The 21,644-nt window shown below is 40.2% G+C and overlaps 1 protein-coding gene across 1 annotated transcript in view; it reads right to left on the bottom strand.

The window, feature by feature from the left end:
- Positions 1-2,870: 2,870 nt before the first annotated feature.
- LOC136875592 (uncharacterized) overlaps positions 2,871-21,644 on the bottom strand; it is a 38,860-nt gene continuing 20,086 nt past the window's right edge. The window contains exons 3-6 of the mRNA XM_067149134.2: positions 21,148-21,463; positions 11,823-12,086; positions 5,925-6,090; positions 2,871-3,181 (exon numbers count right to left, since the gene is read on the bottom strand). Of these exons, the coding sequence (XP_067005235.2) occupies positions 5,933-6,090; positions 11,823-12,086; positions 21,148-21,463 (738 nt within the window). The 3' untranslated portion in view covers positions 2,871-3,181; positions 5,925-5,932. The remainder of the gene's footprint in view (positions 3,182-5,924; positions 6,091-11,822; positions 12,087-21,147; positions 21,464-21,644) is intronic.

The following is a 21,644-nucleotide window of genomic DNA, read 5'->3' as shown; positions in this document are numbered from 1 at the left end:
CTTTATAGCTGAATCCCGCTTCAGTTTGCAGAACGATTCCCGTCGCACATTAATCTGGAGAGAACCGGGTAGTCGATACAACCACAGGAACATCGTGGAACGGGACCAGTATGGTGGTGGTGGCGTCATGGTGTTGGGCGGCATCGTGTTGAATAGCCTTACGGACCTGCATATCTTCATGGGTGGTCCGAGGAACACTGTTAATGCTCTGAGATACATGGATGAGGTACAGAGACCACATTTTCGACTTTTCAGAGGTGTGGTTGGTACAGACTTCCTCTTAATGGACGATAATGCCCGACCGCACCGCACCGCACTGCTCTGGTGGATGAATTTCTGGCTGGGGAAGACATTCGTCGCATGGACTGGGCAGCGAGATCTGCGGATGTGAATCCTATAGAGCATGCCTGGGATGCATTGGGGAGGCGAATTGCATCCCGTCAGCCTCCACCAAGGACCCTCCAAAAGCTTCGCATTGCCCTTTCGGAAGAATGGGATCGACTGCCACAAGAGCTCTTGGACCATCTGCTAGAGCGCATGCTACGTTGCTGCGAAGCGTGTGTGGCCGTTAGGGGTAACCATACACCTTATTAACAGCATATTTTATTTTGTTAGACATTGCCAAGTTTTGTTAGTTGTTCAAAAGTGTACCTTAGCTATCAGAACCTTTCTGACACTGCTTTTTTGGACAAGTTGCGTGACATATGGTGTGTGAGTCAGCTTCCGTTTGTTCAGCAATCTGTCTGACATTCCTATCAGGCGGTATGGCATCGTTTAGTGATTATGCTTAACTTTAGGACACTAGTGTACATTTGATATAGGCTTACTTGTTATGCAAGAACTATGGCTATGACTTTCAACACTTGTTCGTAGCAGAGGTAAAGTATTTGGATGTCCTTTGAGGGGCGGACAATCTAAGGTGAAATGGTACGAGGATAAGTGAACTCTCAGCAGGGGTTACGGTATAGTGATCGGCTTAGTATGGATGGAAGATAGCCCACTGAGCTGTCACGTCCATCATAGGCTTCAGCACCACTCGCTTAGGATAAGCCATACAGCTCAATTTCACAACGAAAATGTTCTCTACCAGTCATTCAACTCTCTTCAATTCCCCTCCTGTAATATTTACTGTAGTGTTACGATGTGGATTTCGATACCTTTTTGTTGGTATTTCTAATTCTCTGTACCATGTATAACTTATTACATCTGTTTCCTTCGAATGAGACGAATATTAAAAAGGAGGACGTGAACAAATTGATTATATTCTTAAAAAAATTACCCTCAACATTTTTGAGCCAGTCACTGATGATAAAAGTAGGGAATAGAGAGGTGTAATCGTTCGAGGTATACATATACAACCTGTATAAAAAGTCTACCTTTGAGGTTGTTATGAAAATATTGACATTAAAATGAGCAAGCCGTATGATTCATACAGAAATTAACCAATGGCCTGCGGCAACATTTAATGGTTGAATAATTCGCAAGTATAGAAGAAAAATTCATATAAAATCATAGGTTCAAAAATTCGTAATTTCAGAGCTATGGGACTTGGAACTTCTTGTAATGGTGCACTATGATGTTTACCGTCTTCTAAATATTCAAAACACGCTCCCTTTGCTGTACTTCACGCCTCTGTACGCCATCTCATTTCATTACGAAAACGCTCAAAATGTCTGTCATCGAGCGAGTTACCTCCACGTTTCGGGCCGTGTAGATATTGTCTAGCATTCGGGAGATAGTGGGTTTGAAACCCAATATCGGCTGCCTTGAAGAACATTTTCCGTTTCTCCTTTACAGTTCTTCTTCTCCAAAGAACCTGGCTGAGCTGATGCGACATCAGACCACATGCTAAACAGAATACGCGTTTTGTACTGTACGTAGCATATAGTGAGTGTTGCGCATTTAAAATGCAACAATTGATCATTGTAGGTTACAATAATAGAACATTTCATAATTCAGAATTTACGATTTTCTTAGACGCATGTTTAGGTGTGAAATTTAACCGTGCAGGTTTGGCGTGTTTTCCTTACATCCGCGTATCTTTTAATACCAAGTTGGCTAGTATTCGACCAGTCGGAAGACCCAAAGCTCGGTGAACGGAGTATATCGGAAACCTTGTAGTAATAAATAATCGTGCTGAAAGATTGGCTGAGAACAAACGACAGAGCACAGAGTAAGCAATGTGCGGTGTTGTGGACCTGATAGCTGGAAGTACGAAGTAATAGAGGAGAACTTGCATGATCCGTAGACTACTAGAGAAATGTACTGTATACGTTTCGGATCTTGTAGGCCTATATTTGACGTGAACACATTCGCCTCACGTTTTACATGACTTTAATTGAATATAATTGTTCCCAAAACCATAATACGTGACTTTTTCAATTGATTTTTCCGTGTCATGTAAAGTTTCATACGCCAACATGAATTTCATAGTGAGTATTGGATTTTTCGGTCTTAATATCAAGTCTACTTTTGATAGGGAGTTTGGATTCACTAAACTACACAAACTATTAAACTATGGATCTCTATGGAAGTGGATAACATCAGGCTACGTTTTTAATGGAAGTACCTGCGGAATATACAGATCACAGCAAGGCTAATAACGGTCAATGCACGATACTAAAATTCAGCGGAACATAAAAGGAATTGGCTCTTAATGCATCAAGTGATTGGGCAATCCAAATGGATTGGCAGCTTCAATGTTAATATCAAGGATTCGAGGATGTTAGTAGAATATGTTCGATCCATTAGATATGGACGTACAGTATTAATGAAATAAATGGATACTGGGGTCCAACCACCTTGCTAGGTATTTATAGTAAATGTAATTTTATAACAGTTAATCTAATAAATTAATTGAATAGACATAATGAAGGCGAACAAAAATATATTTCAAAGTATACCTTATTGTATGTACAAATGTACTGTATAACATGGAGAGATGGAAGGATATATGGTGCAATTTACAAATATGTTATTACCTCTTGTTTAATTTACACTAATGGAGTAACAGAAAGTTTCCTTTGGGAATAAAACCATGCTTATATCTCTTGAAAATAACAGAAGAGTAGTATCGTGAACCAGATTTACATGAGTAGTGTGTTTTGGAGTGAATATAAAATCACTCGTATACAAACAGAATTCTGGTCCATAAAATTCTGCAATGCTGTATAAAAATACCCTGAAACAAAGAAAAATATAAAATTATGTAGTTCATGTAAGGAGTTTTGTATAATTGGTGGGATACGATAGGGCTGTTAATCTCACTCGAACAATGGTTGTCACAAAGCAAATATAAACTTATCACCAATGAGTGTGTGTGTTTCGATGAAAGGCACGGGAATAGATGCGTTGTTTACAACCATAGGTTGATGATGATGATGATGATGATGTTTGTTGTTTAAAGGGGCCTAACATCGAGGTGGTAGTGATTTTTGTTTTAAGAGGAAGTGCAACCACGTAATCATCCTCTCTAAAGAAAACAAAGGAAAAGATGAAAATATAAAATGGTACTATTTATTCGAGGGTGGAATAAAAAAGTATTTTATTAAGCTGAAATGGACAAAACACATCAAAAGGGTACGGAAGTTCCCTGAGTAATGGATCACTTTAAATTTATATGCCCCTGATTAATTCACACATAAAGAAATTGATGAGATCAGCTATGCTCTTGTCATCGGCTGATGTGAGTGCAAGATTTTTCTGGTGGGCGAAGTCCCGTTTTAGGCCAGAGATATCAACGCCCTCTGTGAAGATGTGGGCCACGTTGAATTCGGCACAATAAGAACACACTGAGGGGGGGGGGAGGGGGTTGTCCCTCGTTAGGAGGTAAGAGTGCGTAAATCTTCCAGCGGCCTCTTTCCGTGAAGACCATAAAGAGGATCTCCCACGCGGCAGTTGTCGTCTTAATTGCTCCCAATTTGCTGGGAGGATAGCTAGCCACTCCGATTCCCACGACGCCATGATGGTTCTAAGTAGCTGAGAATATGAGACCAAGGAAAACCGTAGGAACTATGAAAGTAGAGCTGGTGGGTACTCGACTCCGATCTCGGGTGACCTAAGTGCAAAGTATGATGACTCGGGTTTTCGGTAGGACTTGTAGGATGGAAACAAGGAAAGCATCCGGTCTTAAAAATTTTGATGGTGCCGAAAATGAACCTGACTGCTCCAGAAGTCCCACATATCCGCCAACGTAGGAAGGTGACAAGTTATTAAAGAAAACAAGACCTTTTAATATTTCGACCCGGAACATACACGACGTTCAAATTCACTTTAATCGTGTTTTACAGGATTAAAATCTGAGATAGTCACGCCCATTTTCAGGACTTCACTGTTGACAAAACCATATCCACATATCTCTTGCACTATGATTGGACGCGATGTCTACTGATAAAAAAAATAGTCAACAGCAAATTGGGATTCTAATTTAGACAGCACGAAACTGGTTAGTAACTTGATCTCGAAGATTTCTGTGTTTAGTTTCCCGCAGAATATTGTGATTTTGATTCTGATCGTGGACCGCAGAAACCAGAATAAGCCAAATGTCAGCAGGATTATCAAATATCCAGATATGAAGGGAGCTGTGAGCATGCAACTGGGAAGCACTGATATGATGCAGCTGACCAAAATTTGGCGTGACAATTCCCTGCCACAAAATGCAATCAATCAATCAATCAATCAATCAATCAATCAATCAATCAATCAATCAATCAATCAATCAATCAATCAATCAATCAATCAATCAATCAATCAATCAATCAATCAATCAATCAATCAATCAACGATCTGCATTTAGGGCTTATTCTTCTACTTATGTCATTCAACGCCAACCCACCACTGACAGCTCGAAACATACCATATAGTCGAGCATCTCGTCTCCTTACTCCCAAGTCTTCCCAGCCCGAAATTTGCAACATTTTCTTAACACGACCCCTTTGTAGGAAATCACCAATAACATACCGTGCTGCTTTCCTTTGAATTGTTCCAGTTTTCGTATCACGTAGTCCCGATTGTTTAAGTCTCCCTGCAGTCTGCCCCACCCTACAACTAATTTACTACTCTATATAGTATAAAATCATCCACAAATATCCTCATCTGTTATTCCAGAACTTAACTAGTATTATTTATATACAGTATTTAAGAAAACATCAAGTTCGAATACTGCCCTTCGGTACCCAACTTCCCCTTAATCATTACAAGATCAGACAACGCTTCATTTAGGTTCTAGTTTCTAGAAATATAGCCACCCATTCAGCCAGTCTTTTGTCTAGTCGAACAGCTCTCATTTCCCGAATAATACTGCATCAGCGTCAGCGCCACCTTGCCAGGTCTGTACACCCCAAAATCATCAAGTTGCCTATTGTCTTTAGAGATGAGTCTTACACCTAAAATTTCATGTTCCTCATCCTTAACTATTTCGTAGCTTACAAATTATTCTTTCACCAGTATAAATACTCCCACTTCTATCGTTCCTAACCAGTCTCTACGATAAATACTACATTTCCATGAGAAAATTTCCCTATCCAGAATACCACTTTCCAGCCGTTATTCAATTCCTATTACAATATCTGTTAAATATATATATATATATATATATATATATATATATATATATATATATATATATATATCAAATGAATTATATTCCTTTCTTTACAATACTGCCACAGTTTAACAATTTTATGTCATCATTACTTGACGTCATGCTTCCTATACTGTCATCACCGCACCCTGGTCCACCCCCTTTTCCCGCATGTACCTCCCTGTAACTGTTCCAAACAAACCTCCTAACTTACATGTGCCATTGCCTAAAATGTGAGATACTCAAGAGATGTCGGCTTTGTCGGTGGAAGTAAAGAAACTAGATTTCTGAGAATAAGGGTGATGTGAGAATTGAGAGCAATGTAGCGTAAAACATACTGTACCTTAATGTTTAGTTGTGCTCACAAAAATATGGCAGTTCAGTATCGCAGGGTACATCATTGAAGAATCCTCTGCGGTTCATGCTGACACAGTTTTCTCCGAAGTGATGTGAATTATCTGGCTGACCGAAATTCCATTTCACGTATCCTGTTTTATCCAGCGGTTCTCCTGCAAATAAAATAACCACAATGTGCTTCAATCAAGTACATTATTATGAATAAATCCATCGAAGTTGGTGAGATATTCTCCCTCAGCTATCAAATAACTATTATGAGCGTGAGGAATTACCTCGTTTTGTTCCTTATTAGATGTCTCTCAAAACAATAGATGTACATATTACCTACAGCTTTACGTTTTTGTGGCTGTTAATTCATAATCCAATTATATGCGTGTGTTTTACTCTATTTGATATGAGCAGGAGGTTTTGATTCTTTCTCATTTATTATTCATTATTATTATTTTCTATAAAGGCCACAACATTATACTATTAAATTACACTGTATGTCTTACCACAGAAGAGGCTATGATAAGGAATCATTGCCCAGTTTCGCCACAATTTACCGTCTTAAGAATGGAAAAGGGAGAAAAGCCCGAAGATACTAACCCCCTCAATCAAGTACATTATGTCTGCAAGCGTGTAATCATCCCCAGAGCATGGAAAATTTCGACTATGAAAGTAATGTTCAAAGCGAAAGGTGACCAATCAGATCCAAACTCCTACAGAGAGATAGCTTTAGAAAAGAACATGTTGAAGGTTTTGGCAAACGAAGAGTATTAGAGAAGCTGTTGACCATGAACTCCCATATGAAAAGTTTGAATCCCGTAAAGTTCGGAGTACCCTCCACGCCATTAACAACCTGATCAATGACATTGACGAAACCTTACGACATCTAACATACGAATTTCATATAACAATCGTGATTATGAAAAAGCCTTTGACACGTTAAGCAGGCCATTAATAACTGCGAAACTGGACACCATAATGGGTGAAGACAGCAAACTCACAAAACTGATTAGCAACATTCTGATGACTAACTACCTGCAAATTGATGACCGTGTTACAACTCGAATCTCCAAGTTGATCCATTCAGCCCTCTATCTTTAACATAGCGACATACGACGTGGTAATGGCAACTAATCTTGGAAAAGTATATGTTAAAATATACTTGTACTCAGATGATATGGTCATCGGTTCGAGTTCTCTACCTGAATTTCAAAAACTCATTGACAATCTAGGCAGATGGCCACAGGATAACAAGATGAAAATCAACGTTGAGATAACTGTAAAAATGACGTTTCGTTAAGGCGGCAGAAAAGCAGCTAGTGACAAGATTTACCTAAGATCAACTCCCCTCAAGTCACTCAATTATTAACGAGGGTGTGGTCGTGCGGTTAGAGGCGCGCGGCTGTTATCTTGCATCCGGGAGAGAGTGGGTTCGAATCCCACTGTCGGCAGCCCTGAAGATGCTTTTCCGTGGTTTCCCATTTTCACATCAGGCAAATGCTGGAGCTGTACCTTAATTAATGCCACGGCCGCTTCCTTCCAACACCTAGACATTTCCTATCCATCGTCGCCATAAGACCTATCTGTGTCGGTGCGACGTAAAGCCACTAGCAAAATAGAAAGTAAATACATTCACATGTCTAGGTCTGACATTACAAACAACAAATAGAGTCTCGAGAAACGGGGGCAACCAGAGCCATGTACGATATTAAAACAATCACGAAGCTTTCAGTGGGAACCGCTATGAGATTATTTGACTCGAATATAGTTCCCATCACCACACAGGGGCTTTAAATCAACTGAGAGAAACTGACTAAGGTGGACTTGAGGACTCTTGAAGTTGCGTTTTCTGATAGCTACCCTGGGGATATCGAAATTCGCAAAATTTCGACTGGCATATGAACTTGCCAAGGAGACCTTCTTCATCGAGGACCTTCGGATGAAGAGAGAGTTACCATTCACAGATACCTGGGAGAAACTCATGCAGGACAGAGTGAAGAAAAGAGCCGAAATCTGGATCGACTTTCATACAACTTTCAACACTAAGCAAGACCTGCGACACTTTGTTAACTTGATGGTGGTACGTGGTTACCACCATAAGCTGTGTAATACCGAGTACTTCGATGACCCAGACGACACCTGCGTTTGTAAATTATGCGGTGTACAATGCAGCCGATTGTCGAGCCTCCGCGGCTCAGGCGGCAGCGCACCGGCATCTCACCGCTGGATACCGTGGTTCATATCCCGGTCACTCCATGTGAGATTTGTGCTGCACAAAGCGGAGGCGGGACAGGTTTTTCTCCGGGTATTCAGGTTTTCCCTATCATCTTTCATTCCAGCAACACTCTCCGCTATAATTTCATTTTATCTGTCAGTCATTAATCATTGCCCCAGAGGAGTGCGACAGGCCTCGACAGCCGGCACAATTCATATCATCGCCGCAAGTTGGGGGCTTCATTCATCCCATCCCTGACCCGGTCGTTGAATGGAAAGCAGGCTGTAGGCTTTCACTATTTACAGTGTAGCCGATACCACGTACTCACTTGGTCTTCTATTGTGTTTTTTATAAAAGTGAGTGATGTCAGTAATTCCAGTTTGTTCTCAACTCTATGCACAATTTGTGCACTGTATCTTCAAATAAAAAATATTATTATTAATAATATTATTATTATTATTATTATTAAAATCAAACAGTTGTATCAAAACACAACTGTTTAGTTCAAAACCACCGGGCGAGTTGGCCGTGCGCGTAGAGGCGTGCGGCTGTGAGCTTGCATCCGGGAGATAGTAGGTTCGAATCCCACTATCGGCAGCCCTGAAAATGGTTTTCCGTGGTTTCCTATTTTCACGCCAGGCAAATGCTGGGGCTGTACCTTAATTAAGGCTACGGCCGCTTCCTTCCAACTCCTAGGCCTTTCCTATCCCATCGTCGCCATCAGACCTATCTGTGTCGGTGCGACGTAAAGCCCCTAGCAAAGAAAAAAAAAGTTCAAAACCGGTTTTAGGACGTTAAGGTTCATCATCAGTGATGAAATCTTATTTAAAACATATTAATACACATAGGTGGGTCGTCAAATTAAAATGGAGTCCAGATGAATTCAACTGTAAAAATAAAGAAGAAGAAAGGAATGAAAGAGTGTAAAACTAAACGCTAAGCCTTTAACTGTTTTTGAAGTTGTTGGGAATGTACTGAACAGACGTTGAGCTTCGATCGCTGAGTGTGCTGTAGTGGCACGAGACAATGCGTCATCTCAACGTTGTAAACAGTATGTTGTTTCATTTAAAATATTGCCATAAATAATTTTGCGGTTATTTAACTCTACACCGTAATTACATTTAAAAATTAATTTCATGTCTTTCTTCATGTCTTGAAAATTATGGTAATTTTTAAAAACATTATCAGCGAAAGCTGATTATCTCTTTTATTTTGTTGCCTTAAAATATTCTTAATATTGCTGTGTTTGTGTCCCTCCAGTCCTTCATATGTACATCATTTTACAGGCATACAAGTGAGCCTATGCACCCCCGAATTGTTATATAAACATTTTTTGTTGATAGTATTTTAATAGTAGATTTGTTCTGATATGTTGTTTTTGTTCTGAAACTGTTTCTTACTTAATTGCTTTTGAAAATTTAAAAATTTTACTTCCCAAATATGTAAATGTTTCATATCTTTTACATTCTACGTTTTTCTTGTTTTTATATATTGTACTTTACTTCCTTTTCTTTTCTTACGTATAATTCTGCCCAATCATTTTTGGGCTGTAACCATTCTCTTGTACAATTTTTTTTATGATTTTGATTTCTTTCAATTTATTTTCTTTACTCATGGAGATTCGTAGCAGTCTATTAAAGTAGCTGTTATATGCTGCTTGTTTGTGTTCCTGGGTGATTATAATTTTTGTTAATGGTAGTAACAGATTGTGTAGGTTTTCTGAAAATCTTAAAATCTAGACCTTTTTTGTGTAGTTGTCGTTTGTCTTGGGGATCATTATAGCTAAGTGGAAGAGTCATTTATTTTCTCTCAGGCGGACGAAGTTGAAATGCCTGATAATGCATGTGGGAAGTATGAAATGAGAATTTCTTGCTGCTTAAAGGGCCCTAACATCTATGCCATCGGCCCAAAATGAGAATTTAAGTCGCTGCTTTTCAGATTCCTCGCTCGCTATGATCGTGATATCAATAGCCGCGTAAAACTACAAGCTTGTGGCTTGGTTAGTTTCTTCATTTTTATTTTATTTGAATTTTACAGTAATAATGTAAGCAACATATCACAGACTGTACTCGCGAATATCGCGCAATGGCACTGTAATATTGTTATGGAATTATTGTGGAAGAAGTGTATTATCGGACATGGTACTGTAATATCGGATATGTAATTTATAGGTTGGTCGTGAGTACACTGAATGGCGAAATTATACCGTGTAACAATATGCTGGCAGGTGCCGTCGTAATGATTTAAAAACTGAATTTGGAAATGCTCTGGATGGAAGTAAGGATGATGCCTAATTGAATCAGGAACCTGGTAGCCAATTTGCAGCTAGCGCAAGCAATCCATAGGAGAGCATTTCAGAATTTGATGCCAGTGAAAATGAGTAGGTGAATCTCAGTTTAGTCAGTGTCCAGCAAGCAGTTTCTGGTACATGAAGAAGTAAAGAAATTAGTGTGTTGCGTATTATAATTTTTCTCTTCTTGTGCACTATGTAGTAGACAATTTGGCGTGTTTTCCCTTGCCCACGAGAACAACTTTTCATTTCACTTTACTTTACCAAATGGACTGTTGATACCGTGATCACAGTTACAGGATTTCCAATTTTATGTGTAATCTGCGCCACTTAGATGTGGCATTTCACTTTTAAAATCCCACATGTACTGACCCGGAATCGAACGGCATTCGTAATCAGTTCCAGTACCTTCACAGCACCTTAATTGATCTCACGAGGTTGAGTAAAGCCCGTTCCAGCCCTCAGTCCAGAATTAAAATCCCTGAACTGGCCAAGAATCGAACATGGGGCCTTCGGATAAGAAGCAAGCACCCTACCCGTACACTGCGGCGCTGGCAGTCTAAAAATCTAGCCCGAAGAGAAATAAGAAGAGGGGCGACACTTCGACGAATGAAAATATCAACAAAAGTGAAATTTGAAAATGCAAGACTACGCCCAAGCCTAATACTGTCAGGGTAGAAAGAAAAATGGAGTTTTTTTTTTTGCTATTGGCTTTACGTCGCCCCGACACAGATATGTCTTATGGCGACGATGATGGGGCAGGAACGGGCTAGGAGTGGAAAGGAAGCGGCCGTGGCCTTAATTAAGGTACAGCCCCAGCATTTGCCTGGTGTGAAAATGGGAAACCACGGAAAACCATCTTTAGGGCTGCCGACAGTGGGATTCGAACCTACTATCTCCCGAATACTGGATACTGGCCGCACTTAAGCGACTGCAGCTATCGAGCTCGGTAAAATGGAGTTAACCAATGGAAGTTAGACAGGAAAGAAGTCTGACAAATGAAAGCAATTCAAAGGCAATCTCGTAGCTTTGTGTGACAGCTGATATTTTGGTCGTTTAACGTGAGATACGAAACAGAGGGACGTGATTTTTTTCAAATACCACACGTGCCTTGGCAGGGCTTCGCCTAAATGAGACGTCTGCGATCATTCCTCCACACAGGTAAAGACATATTCAGCTAGGGACTCCGTGGTTATCATATCACGCATCGCTTGGGAAGTTAGATTTTTTTAATTTACTTCTTGCAACAGGTTGGGGGAGGTGTATTGCTGTGGTTATATGAACCTACTAACCAGGGTAGACTACATGATACATGTAAAGACGGATATTGTGATAGAACCTATGTACTGCGTCTTACAGACAAAATAAATAAAGAAATACGATCAACTTACCAAATATTGTCTCAAACTGTCCTTCCATGTAGTTATCGTGAACACCAACGTAGCTGTAAGAATTGAAGTGTGTTGGTAGAATACGCGGACATCTAGCGTGGATTAGCAGTAAGGCATCCGCTTCTTCTTCAGAGTTGATGATCACAAGATGAGCTCCTTCCTTCTCACAGATCTGACGAGCTTCCTCCCATTTCCGTGGCTTTGTGTGGAATCTGTAGTATCCAACACCCAGGATTTCGTGGTACTTGGGGTGTATCTGACCATCTGTGGAATGCAGTCATATATTAAAGGTCTATATACATATCGCCGTGACGTGTCAATTGATTTTCAGTGGCATTCATGGCGTCTCAGAGACCCACCTGTCAGTATTGTTTCACTGGTTGCAAATCAGTGATTTTCGATGAGGCATTCATGGACATGGAATTGGTAGTGATTGCTATACTGTAATTCTGAATGAAGAGTAACAGCATCAGGTATGACAATAATAATACGTCCTCAGCAACCAATAGCAGGCATTAAAAACTGACCCAGTTTAGGTTGCCTGTACGTCAGGGGAAGAAACGGGAAGTGGGTACATGATAGGGAGAAAGAGAAATTCTTTCGTTCCGCTGTGCAAGCTATAAAAGGAACGTGTGTGAGGAAAATACTGTTGACTTGCAATTTCTAGACTCTCGTAAAGGGACTGAGAAGATGAGGGCATTGTTTCTAAGCTTGAAGCAACAAGAAATATGCAAGCAAAATGATGAACGAAAAATACTAGTGTGGATAGTGAACCAATGGAACAGTGAAGGTAATTTGAATGAATTTTTATGTGCAGTAAAGAACGATGTTTAAAGTGAAAGTTATGGTATGATGTAATTAACTAAACGCATAGGTGGGCTGGAATGTAAACAGAGAATTGGCCAGCATAAGTAGGTTAGTAGTTGTTTGGCATTCAACGAATTACAATATTTTGATAACGTCAGCGTGGAGTGGTAAGTTGCTACCAGACACGCTGACGGGGTGAGATGAAAGTGTAGAAGTAGGCGTACACATGGTTGCAGAATATTTCCTTCCCGACTATTCTTGTCTTTGTTAATCACCGCATCCAGCGGTTATCGCTCCTGGTGAGAGCAATTATTCCTACTACAGTAGAGTCTCACTCAACCGACCTTCGCTTATCCGACACTCTGTGTTATCCGACACTGGTAGGCTTAATTTGAACTTTAGGTGGATGCAATTCTGGGACACGGGGTGTGGAGGGTGCGACTGTGGGACAAGCACTGGCAGTCATGCGGTAGGATTGTTCAATGTAGTATTGGTTGGATGCGGATGTTATAGTTTTCAAATCCTCTGTGAGTATGGCGAGTAAACGTAACAGAGTGATTGTTTCTGTGGAAGACAAGTAGAGTGGGTTTAAGAGACTGGACAAAGGGGAAGCTCTCCAAAAAATGGCTTCAGATTATGGTGTTGGACGTGTTACAGTGGGAGACTGGAAATATACGAGGGAATAAATTGAAAAGTGGTGCTCTACCAGAGCAACAAATGATGCCCTGAAAATTAGAAAAAAACAATGAAAAATGTGAGTACGAAAAAGTAAGTGAAGCACTATTTCTTTGATTCACTAAAAACCAGGAAAAGGGCTTGTCAATATCTGGCCACATTTTGCAAGAAATGGCGGTGTATATCCAGGAGTTTAATAAAGGGACCCTAATTTTACTGCCAGTGCTGGGTGGCTTGATCGGTGGAAAAAGCGGTACGGCATTGGGCAGCTTAATATCTGTGGAGAAAAACTGTCAGGTAAATCCGATGAGGTTGTGAAATTTAAAAGACAATTTCAAGAAATAATTCTTGCTGAAGGATTATCCGGTGATCAGATTTTTAAGTGTGATGAGACTGGGCCAAATTTCACGATGCTGACATCAAAACTCTTGCAGCCCAAGCCAAGACGTCTGCACCTGGCTACAGGCGTAGTAAGAAAAGAGTACTGCATCTACTGTACAATTGAATTAATAAGTCAATAAATAGAATCCCATAAAACATAGTACGTAATACAGTATAGCCTTCCTGTTTGTTTTAGTTAATTTTCAAAGTTATTCTGTATTATCCGACATTTTCGGTGATCCGACGTACTCCAGGTCCCGTTTAAGTCGGATAATCGAGACTCTACTGTATTTCAAAATCCTTTCAGCATCGTGAGTTGCCTCGCGATTCCTCATAATTATTACCGTGAATTTCCTCGTGCCAGCGGTTATCAGTACTGGTGGGAACTACGGCAACCGCCGTTTATCTGATAACCTCCAGACTCCAAAACGCAGTGGTCACTGCGTGGAGGGCCCAATACTCCGGGCCCCACCGGGCAGTGGTCGCTGAGTGGAGGGTCTACTTTACCTATTACAGCATGTTTGTTTATTATAACCGTATATTTGTTTCGTTCAATGCTAACAACACAGGGTATAAGTTAGAGGTGACCTCTGTATAGACCCTTTGGAAATAAATAAATAAATAAATAAATAAATAAATAAATAAATAAGAGGAACGAACTGGTTACGAGACGAAATGTCTGAATATTGCTTTAAACATTTTTCCCAGTTTAGCTGCGTCGGATAACTCATTGATAAAATGAAAATGAAAACAAGTGTTTTTGAACAGCTCTTCTACCTTCATTTCATTTCAAATTGCAAATTTCATGCTATAAATCATAACGAACTTGAAAATAATGAACTAATTCAATAAGTTCTTCGTCATTCACTTTTATTCACTAACGCAGACAAACTCCACACCACAATATATCCGTGAAAAGTCAAAGTTGTCGTTGGTGACGGTATACAATGTTTCGGAGCGTATACATCACTTATATCGACACCAAAATTTTGGCACTGTGCCGGAAAAGTGTGGAGTGTGTCGGTCGCATTCAGAGAAGTTGTGTATATTTTCATATACACGGATGAGATGTCATGGAACTGACCGGATTCTGTACTGGCAGGGATGTACTGTATGTAAATAACCGAGTAAGTGGCTGTGCGTTTTGGGTCACATACATATCAGCTTGCATTCTGGAGATAGTGGGTTCGAACCCCAATGCATGCAGCCCTGAAGATGGTTTTCCGTGGATTCCCATTTTCCCACCAGGCAAATTCTGGGGCTGTATCTTAATTAAGGCCACCGCCGCTTACTTGTCCCATCGTCGCCGTAAGACCTATCTGTCTCGGTGCGACGTAAAGTAGAATGAAGAAAGAAGTGATAGCGAAAAGAAATTCCCTGGGACAATGTGTGCCCCATATTTCCATTCCAGAGTTAAAACATATATTACAATAATACATCGAAACATGTGGCTACTTCACATTATAAACAGCAACATTCAAGTTCGTACTCACACACTAGGGAGCAGCGACAGTGCTATCCCAACCTTTGACTAGATAAACTCACTGTCATAAGTCCACAGACCTAAATTCAAATTCAGAATTTAAAACAAAAGTAACTAGCTGCAACTCTGCGCGCTCTGTCACCATAACGTCTGAAGGAATGCCAACTCTACCACATTAAATTTCTGAATCTCAGAACACGTCTAACGAATCTTAATTATCTGAGGTGAAGGTTGTAATAAAGCCGGCCTCAGAATGTTTAATAACTACCGGTACCATAGTCGTAAGGGGAGCGTTTAGACGCAATGGGTACGACTAAGGCTCTGTAAGATGGGTATATTTAGCCGCCATTTTGGTTCATTCATGCACAATGGGCCATGTGATGAAACTCTAGTTTCTCCTACGAACGCTCGCTTCGTCACGTTGAACGTATTGCTTTAATCACCGCGTGCAGGGACAGAATAGTGCTATATTTGTGTGGATATTTTCTACAAAATGGTGGCTTGTTTTGCACCTAATTGTAGTATGGCAATGTCTCTACTGTGGGATACATGTTGTTTAGATTCCCTCCTGGTTCATTATGCCTCCACTGCCTCTGCTACACCTACTTCAACTGCTGACTTAAACCTGTATCCAGCTCCCACCGACATTACTACACCCCTTAATTCAGTCACATTGATCATTCAATATTCAGTTCTGCCCCCAAAGTCCGGCAACAGGAGTTCAACATCCAAACACCACAATTGCAATCTTTGTCAAAACTAACGTCATATGACAGAAATAATTTGTTTAACGTTTTCGGTACCGGTAGTACAACGAATGCATTATTGAAAACCAAGATCTGTGGTAGGCCTATATGCAGACAGGTTTTAAACTATGAGCTTTCTGACTCAAACTCTGAAACATTCGTATTTTTTTTAAAAAATGGGTTGTCTAAAAAAAAAAAACAAATTGTGAAGTTATGAAATTAATTTGTAAACTGTGAGGTCTTCTATAGGGGCTCTAATCATTATACTGTATAATGCAAAATAGTAGAAAACTAGTAACGGAGAAAATGTTGAATTATAAATGTACCAGTACATGATCTCCAACGTGCTGTAATTTAAAAGAAAAAAATATTAGACACTTCTTAAAAATTCCATTCTATGCTGCTGTGGACTTAAGAAGAATGTACGGAAACGAGGTAAAAGCATGGTACTGCATCGGAAAAGAAGAGAAAATGTAAACAAGGAATGGAATGTTATTGTTTTGTAAATACTATAATAAAAGGAGACGGTAAATTCGTAAAATATTACTTAAATACCCCTTTTTTAATGTGCTGCCTGAGCAAGTTAACCAACGTTGCAACCCTTTGAGTCGTGTTGAGAAATCATACCACTTCTTCTCAAACCAGAGGAATCCCTGTAAAAAAAGTACTGTTAACTTTGCCAAAGTCAAAAATGTTCATTATTATTATTATCCACAGCTCGTGGGTCACTCCCCGTACAAGTTACGGGTAACTGATTATCAGTGCAATACTTCAGGTTGGGAGAGATGATTCAGCTATAAAAGTAGTTACTCTCTTCCTATTTTCTTCCCGAATGTAACTTACAGGCCTAATACCATAACATTTGTTTCCTGAAAGTTCGGTTGAATAAAATAAAATCCTCTGTTCATTACAACTGCATAACCTGATGAGATTCCATAACACTCACCAAAAATATTTTACACATAGAATATTTTATTTTAAATACTAGTAAATAAGGAAAGGGACTACATTTTATAAGAAAGAAATTAACTTAAAGAATCCCAGTTACATGGGTGTGTTCGTCTTCGTATATCACACTTCAGCGTTATTTCTGTTCGAAGAATATTTTTCTTATTATTTCGACAACATTGAAAATAGCACTGAATCAATTTCACGGGGAGTATGAAATACCGACTGAGATCATATGGTATCAAAATCTTCTATCACAATTTATATATCTTCGACACTGACCGATTGCCTCGTCAAATTCAATGATTTAAGAATGACAGTAGCCTATATCAAAACCGCGGTGTCCCTCATTTCATTTGACGGTACCGCGGCACATAGCTTACGAACAACCTATTCTACTTATCGATAACATAATAATAAAAAACCGATTTATTAGTAAGCTGTTTTTTTCTAATATTTCTCCAGTGAGAGTACATGCCTAATTTGTTTGTTTATTAAAAGGAAAATTATCAATGACTTTGCTTTCACAATCACAGTCTCGAGTACAAATTACACAATAATGTACGAAATATACTAATATTTATATTGAGTAACCGTTTGAATAATACTGAGAATGAGTATTTTTAAGTACCTGTATGTTAGTTTAGTATTATTTTCTAGCGTGGAGAACAGTAAAAAGAAACGGATATACAAGGCTTGGGCGGTCAACTGCCTTACCAAAGTAGTGAAGGAATGAACCATAATGGCGGGCGAGCATACCTGGTCTTTAGAGAGCCCTACGTACGACACTACACCTTGCTGTGTGCCTTCGCCCCCCACCTTGGGGAAGGGGCACAGTAGGGGAAACACAGACCGATGGAGTAGCTGCCACGTCAGGAGGGAATCTGTTCCAGTAAGCTACTAAAGAAGGAAGATCCGTAACATCTATAGTAAAGAATGTAAACAAATGCGCCTTGGTCTATGAGACCCAGCGCGAACTCTGCAGAGTTCAGGAGGCAGATATCGCCGGGTCCCACAGAAGTTAGCATTACGTGGCCTGCCAATATTCGCATTCCCGGGATAGCAGTCATCACTTTGCACCCGCCCGTAACTCCTAAAACGAGGAGCGTACATATAATGTTGTCAGCGACGAACAGTACATGTCGCTACATTCTCAAACTTGGGTCCTGATTGTTTGTCATTAATGACGTTATGGTACACTTAACACCTGCTTTTTCCTTGCCCATTTCATGTTCAAATTCCCAACACATAAAATGATAGATTACAAAGACATCCGAACTGAGGATTAATATTTACATAGGCAACTTTGGACTAGTTACTAAGCGGAAGTTTTTCAAAGTATTGCCACTAAAATGGCGCACTTGTGCTTTTAGAACACGTTTAGAAGATAACATTCGCTCTCTAGTCATCAGCTGTGAGGCTGGTTGACAGCAGCTCTCCATCTTCACGTTTGTCTGCTTTCCTTTTCATTTCGTAGTAGGAATCACAGTCTAATAAACACAGTCGCGAAGCTCGGCTCATTTTTCCATCCATGCGACTGCAGCGCTTCACGTCGCCAGCAAGCTACCGGTCTTCTGGGATGTGTAAGTTGTATACGTTTTGCGACGTAAGCGTGAGGTAATTACATTATAGATGATCGGTTTTCTATTAAATAGACATGGTGTTTACGAAAGGAGGTGTGTGTGGCGCAATAAATTGCTCAATTACAAGATGACACCAGGGCTCTCATTCTTTAGGTTTTCTAAAGATCCTGTAGAGTAAAGCCTGAATTACTATTTACATTTTCGGATAATAGGACAATATTGTGAAGATTCAGAAATGTAACTTCAGATAAGTAGGCATTTCGTTCATCAGTGATTCAGGAATGTAACTCATAGTGAAATCCATCCAGTTATAATTATATTAACTTAAATAACGTTTTAACGCAACCGTAACCTCTAACATGTAGCGGTGTTTTAATTTCCAATGTGTATAAAACTGCTTGTCGCCTCTGTGTAGTGATTAGTTCGATTCGCTGCCACCCCCCTCTCCCCCGCGGAGGCCCGGGTTTGATTCCCGGCTCTGCCACGAAATTTGAAAAAGTGGTACGAGGGCTGGAACGGGGTCGACTTAGACTCGGGAGGCTAAGTGAGTAGAAGGGAGTTCGATTCCCACCTCAGCCATCTTCGAAGTAGTTTTCCGTGGTTTCCCACTTCTCCAGGCAAATGCCGGGATGGTACCTAACCTAAAGCCACGGTCGCTTCCTTCCCTCTCCCTTATCTATCCCTTCCAAACTTTCCATCCCCCACAAGGCCCCTCTTCAGCATAGCAGTTGAGGCCGCCTGGGCGACCTACTGGCCCTACTCCCCAGTTGTATCCCCAGCCCAAAGTGTCAAGCTCCACGACACTGCCCTTGAGGAGGTAGAGGTGGAATCTCTCACTCAGTCCGAAGGAAGAACCAACCCTGGGGGGTAAACGGATTAAGAAAGGAAGACAAGAAAATTGCTTGTAAATAGTAGGAGGGCTGATTTATTGGAGAAATATGTGAACTGTTTGTACAATAACATAACGTTATGTTCGAATAATTTTGGAACAGCCAGTTCATGTCAGCAGAGAAGAAGAAATTAGTATGGAATCTCCGCAGATTTCTTCGAACCGAAAGTTATTGAGCACAACACACAGTCAAACGTTGCACCGACATAGATAGGTCTTTTGGCAACGGTGGAATAGGAAAGGGCTTGGAGCGAGAAGGAAGCGACCATGGCCTTAATTAAGGTACAGGCTGTTTTGACAATGGGAAACCACGAAAAACCATCTTCAGGGCTGGCGACAGTGGAGTTCGAACCCTTTCCTCCGAAATGTAAGCTGATAGCTACGTGACCTAAAACGCGCGGCCACTTGCTCGGTTGTCAGAGGAGCAGAAAGAAAATGGGCTGTTTTTAGGAATTTCCTGTATGCTCACTAACTTGGATGTAGTATACTATTAATTCCCTAATGTAAATACCTGATTTTCCACATTAATGGTGTGAATATACTCAGTCATTGGTGTTGAAATTATTTGTGAAACTTTAGATTACGTTGTGATATTTTGCAATGAAAGTTTTCAGTGTCATAAAACAAAAAAGCTCAAATTTCAGCCATTCAGACTCTTGAGATCTTTGAATATTATTTGAATTGTTTTGTAGTTCATTACTATTTTTGTGATTTATGTGAAATGACCAAATTCAGTTCAAGAATAGGATTTCGAAAATGACTAAGACCTTAACTGCAGTGGTTTGATCAGTTGTTCCTTCGCAAATAAACTATTGTTGTTTTCCTTCGGTATTATTACCACGCTGTAGCAATAAGTAGTCTACTGTATCAGCGTATTTTATTAAAATGTACGATTAATATAGTTGTCGAGGTGTTTACAGTTTATAATTTACGTGGGAAAGTGCAATCAGCTGTTGGGTAGAGAATTGTTCCGGACAGTTAGAGCTTGCTGGCCGCTACGAGCGCTGGTGTCGTTCCGCCGGGCGAGTTGGCCATGCGGTTAGGAGTACGCAACTGTCAGCTTGTATCCGGGAGATAGTGGGTTCAAGCCCCACTGTCGGTAGCCCTGAAGATGGTTTTCCGTGGTTTCCCATTTTCACACGAGGCAAATAATGGGGCTGTACCTTAATTAAGGCCACGGCCGCTTCCTTTCCACTCCTAGGCCCTTCCTATCCCATCGTCGCCATGAGACCTATCTGTGTCGGTGCGACGTAAAACAAAAAAATACTATATAATGTCGTTTTAGATTGGATATCAGCAATCGGTTCAAGGTTTTTTTTGAAAAATTAAACATTTTGCCAACCCTTGAACGTACATAAAAAAAGTACAGTACTTCCCGTTCATGTCGAAACAACAATGAACCTTCTTCAGTAACCTCCATTATGTTAACTGAGGTTGGTTACCAATGCAACATACAGTGCATGAAAGCAAAACAGACTATGACGTCACGCCACTGTACTAATGCAATGTGCCTGCTGCCCGTGTAGCAGCTCGCTGCCAGTTTCCCAGCATCTACACGTCACTGGTTTCTAAGCATGTTTAGGTGAATATTTTAACTCCCTCACTCTGTATATTGACAGTTTGGCTACCGGAAAGGGGAATACGTTACACGTTGAGGGACTCCCCCCTGACGGAAGATGATATACGCTATCAGCAGGGGATGGAGACAGTCTTTGTTGAACAATGCTTCTATACATCGATAGCAAAGTTTTCGAGTTTGAAGTATGTTTCCGTTCTGAAAACAAAATTAACTCCTGGCTGGTTTTTAACTGACCTGGCAAGTTGAGGGGACCATCATCCTCATCCTCAGCGGCTAAACAGAATTGACTCCAATCCTGCGGTGCCCATTCTTCACTTTCTGGTAAGGAATCACTTACTGATGCAGCTTCGGTCACGGCTTTGGGTGGTAAAGGAATAGTAAGATGATCGTGGATTTCAATTTCTTCTAAGTATTCGTAGCTATCAGATGAGTCGTCATAATGCTGAAGTATAATAGATTTGAAGAAATCCTCTGTTGTTACCGGGAATTCTTCAACTGGAGGTGGAGCAAACTGACTTATATTTACAACATAATCATCCGTGATTTTAACCTGAAAAACGATAACATTTCACATTTACAAACTAATACTTATTGGTATAAATTTTGTGATATAATTGATTATTGGTTTTACATATTTAAAATATATAATGAGACTTGAGATTAAATCGCGGAATATGTAGAAAGAAATGAAACTATCTAAAAATAAGTAAAACAGGGTAACAGCGTGCCGG

This window comes from Anabrus simplex, chromosome 6, assembly GCF_040414725.1.
Source record: "Anabrus simplex isolate iqAnaSimp1 chromosome 6, ASM4041472v1, whole genome shotgun sequence".
Taxonomy (NCBI): domain Eukaryota; kingdom Metazoa; phylum Arthropoda; class Insecta; order Orthoptera; family Tettigoniidae; genus Anabrus; species Anabrus simplex.
This window is presented reverse-complemented; position numbering and strand designations above follow the sequence as displayed.